The sequence below is a fragment of the Carlito syrichta genome, unplaced genomic scaffold, assembly GCF_000164805.1.
Source record: "Carlito syrichta isolate Samal-C Ts95f unplaced genomic scaffold, Tarsius_syrichta-2.0.1 Scaffold120490, whole genome shotgun sequence".
Classification (NCBI taxonomy): domain Eukaryota; kingdom Metazoa; phylum Chordata; class Mammalia; order Primates; family Tarsiidae; genus Carlito; species Carlito syrichta.
The window spans coordinates 368,444-371,696 of NW_007064586.1; the positions used below are offsets into that span (position 1 = coordinate 368,444).

Genomic DNA, 3,253 nt, shown 5'->3' on the forward strand with positions numbered 1-3,253 from the left:
TGAAGGAGGGACAGGGGAGTGGCAGGGTCCCATGACCAGGTGCCACCCCAAGAGGGAAACGGGAAAGGGCCAGCCCGCCTGGCACAAGCGCACCTTGTGGATGAGCACCGTGCCACAGAGCCCCCGGCGGCCCGCCTTCTTCAGGACGGCGAAGGCACTGTCGTCTCCAATGACCACCATCTCCACAGGGATGCCCTCTGCCCGCGCCTGCTCCCGGGCCAGGCCAAAGTTCAGCCGGTCCCCCGTGTAATTCTTCACGATGAGGAGGGTCCCCACTGCAGGAGCAACGAGTGGGCCCGTCACAGCCTGCCTCTCCCCATCCTGTGGTGTGCCCTCCCCACTGCCATCCCTCCCGCAGCCAGGCTTACCTGTGCCCACCTGCGCCACAGCCCTGATGGCTGCCAGGATGCTGCCCACCGCTGGGGAGGTGAACACAGCTCCCGCAATGACCCCGGTTAGCATCCCCTTCCCTATGAAACCTAGAAGTGGGAGGGGGGGCTGAGGGTGCTGGATGGGAGCTGGGCCGGCAGGCATGGGGCTTCCCACGCTTCTGGGAGTCAAGGCTTGGCTAGCCCTACTGTACGTCTGGTACTAGAAGAGCCCCCCAGGCTTTCTTGGGAGTCACCTCAGAAGGGGCATCCTTGCTCTCCAGCCTGAAGCAGTCACCCACCCGGTTCCCAGGGACTCACCGTCCTTCACCCTGTTTTGCTGTCTTTACTGGGCGCTTTACCTGGTGCCCAGTACGGTGCTGGGCATACATGGCGCTCATGAGTGAGTGCATAGACCGGCTGAAGGGAGGTGGAAAGTGATGAATGACACAGAACCTGGTCCCTGCCCCCCAGGAAGGGAGCTCACATCTCTGGCTCCAAACAGGAAACAACCTGGGACTGTCCATGTGTGGGAAACGGCAGGGTGGGACTTCAGAGGAGGGACACCGCTCTAGGCTGGAAGAATCAGGAAGCCTTCACGGAGGAGGGGGCGGGTTTGCTGGGCCCAGAATCACCGACTCTCAGAGCTGGAAGGGCCTGAGATCGCCTGATCCGACCTCATACTTTTACAGATATAGAAACCAAGATCCAGAGTGGCTATCACTGGCCCCAGAGCACAGCCTGAGGGTATGGGAGCCAGGCCTTAGTTCCTGCCTCTGAGCTGAGCTGTCTTGCGCCTCACGCCAGCGTTGATGTCCCCGCTTGCCCCCACCCCAGGGTTCTCACCAGCATGGGCAGGCTCATGGCCGGAGCCCCCACCGGACAGCAGCGCCACCCGGCCTTTGAGGCTGTCCAGATCAGAACGGAGCGCCACACGGTGGCCCTGCAGGAGTTGCAGGTTGGGGTTGCAGGCCACCAGGCCGGCAAGGGCATCGTCAGCACAGCCTGCCACCGAGTTCACCAGTTTCTTGGAGGTCTGTGGAGAGGAGCAAGGAAGAGGTGCAGTGTGTGGGCAGCAGGGATACCCCCAGACTGCCCGGCCATGCCAGGGTGGGGAAAAACCCTGTCCACATCCACTCCAGAACTCCAGAGACACCGAGTTGGTGACACTCTATCAGGTAGGTGTTTCCGTGAGTTCTCTTCTTAATTTGTGGTTTTTTAAAAAGTGTTTTGTACCATGGCTTCAGTTTGTACTGGAGAAGGCTTCAACACAAAGAAAATGGCAGAGCTGGAAACCTTGGTGTAAAACTTTTTTTTTGAGTTGGAGTCTCAATCTGTTGCCCAGGCTGGAGGGCAGTGGCACACTCACGGTCACCACAGCCTCGACCTGCTGGGCTCAGGCGATTCTTCCACCTCAGCCTTCCAGGTAGCTGGGACTACAGGCACAAGCCACCATGCCCGGCTATTTTTTTTTTTTAATTTATTGTAGCGATGAGGCCTCGCCAAGTTGCCTAGGCTGGTCTCAAACCCCTGGGCTCAGGCAATCCTCTCGCCTTGGCCTCCCAAAGTGCTGGGATGACAGGCTGAGCCACTGCGCCTGGCCATATGAAACATTTTAATAAACCGGTGTCAATGCCTTCTGTTGCAGGAAGTGAAGTCCCCCACTGAGGCTCCTATGATGGGGAAGGAACCAAGCAGACCCCGCGGCTACTGCGCTTCCTCTGGCCCCAGCGTGGGGTAGACCTTTCCTGAGTCTCTCGCTATGCCAGGCCCAGTGCTAGGCACTATGTAGAAGGACGACGGAACGCAGTTCCTGTCCTCAGTGGAGACACAGAGATCTGTCCACGTGTTGTGGGCAGTGCCTCCTGAGAGGAGTGCACGTGCACCACAGGAGCCCCGAGGAGGGGCCCCCAGCCTCCGGACAGGGGCCTGGAGGTCTCTGCTAAGGGCGAGTAGGAGGTGGGGAGTAGGGGAGGGAGAAGGAAGGCTATTCCAGGCAGTGGGGCGCAAGCCAAGGCGTGGAGGTGTGACTCCCATGGCAGCGCCAGGAAGCAAGTGTGACTGCCAGGGAGGGGTGGGCGGGGCCTCACAAGCCACAGGAGGAGGTTGGCCATGGGCAGCCTCAGGAGGGGGTTGTGGCAGGTCGGCTGGGGGTCTCCAGAGCAGCACTGCCAGGTAGGGCTGAGTGGACACAGACACAGGATGCCTGCAGAAGTGGGCAGCGAGCAGGCTGGAGTGGAGGGGTGCTTGGGCTCAGCCATCATAAGGGTATGGGTTCAAATCCCACCTCTGCTTTGTAGGAGCCGCCAGAGCTCAGTGAGGAGACACAGTTATTCTGAGCAGCAGTTCCTCCCCCCAAGATAGGGTTTTCTAGAACAGGCTCAGAGGGCGCGTCCTTTTCCCACATGCTGTGAGGAGCTGAGCCTGCTGGGCAAGAGGGGCAGGCTGGGCCACCCTTGTCCCGCAGACAGTGGGACCGGGGCCTACCCCAGACCCACGGCTGGGCTCCCTGCACCTCCTGGTGGCCTGGCGGGAGCCTGCAGCCAAGTCAGGCCCTGGAAAGGCAGACTTCCGGCTGCGGTTCCTTTCTGAGCCTGCCAGCACCGGCTCCTTTGTGCAAATTCTGGCCCTGATATCTCCCTGATGACCTTTCCTGTAGCCGGCTAAGGCCAGGGTCAGGGACAAGCCAGCTGCTTCAGGGTGAGGAGAGTAGCCCAGGTGAGTAGGGAGAAGAAGCCTGAGACTGGCTCCACTGGCCCGGCAGTGACTCTGAGTCAGGCCTGGTCCTAAATGTTTTTTTTTTTTTGAGCTGGAGTCTCACTCTGTCGTCCAGACTGGAGTGCAGTGGCCGCTCCCGGCCACCACAGCCTCGACCTGCTGGGTCC

General features: G+C 60.3%; 1 protein-coding gene across 1 annotated transcript in view; it reads right to left on the reverse strand.

Annotated features, from left to right (window-relative positions):
• The window catches only part of TKFC (triokinase and FMN cyclase), a 12,339-nt gene that overhangs the window by 8,017 nt on the left and 1,069 nt on the right, over positions 1-3,253 (reverse strand). Inside the window, exons 2-4 of the mRNA XM_008048061.1 lie at positions 1,215-1,404; positions 369-479; positions 94-275 (exon numbers count right to left, since the gene is read on the reverse strand). Of these exons, the coding sequence (XP_008046252.1) occupies positions 94-275; positions 369-479; positions 1,215-1,404 (483 nt within the window). The remainder of the gene's footprint in view (positions 1-93; positions 276-368; positions 480-1,214; positions 1,405-3,253) is intronic.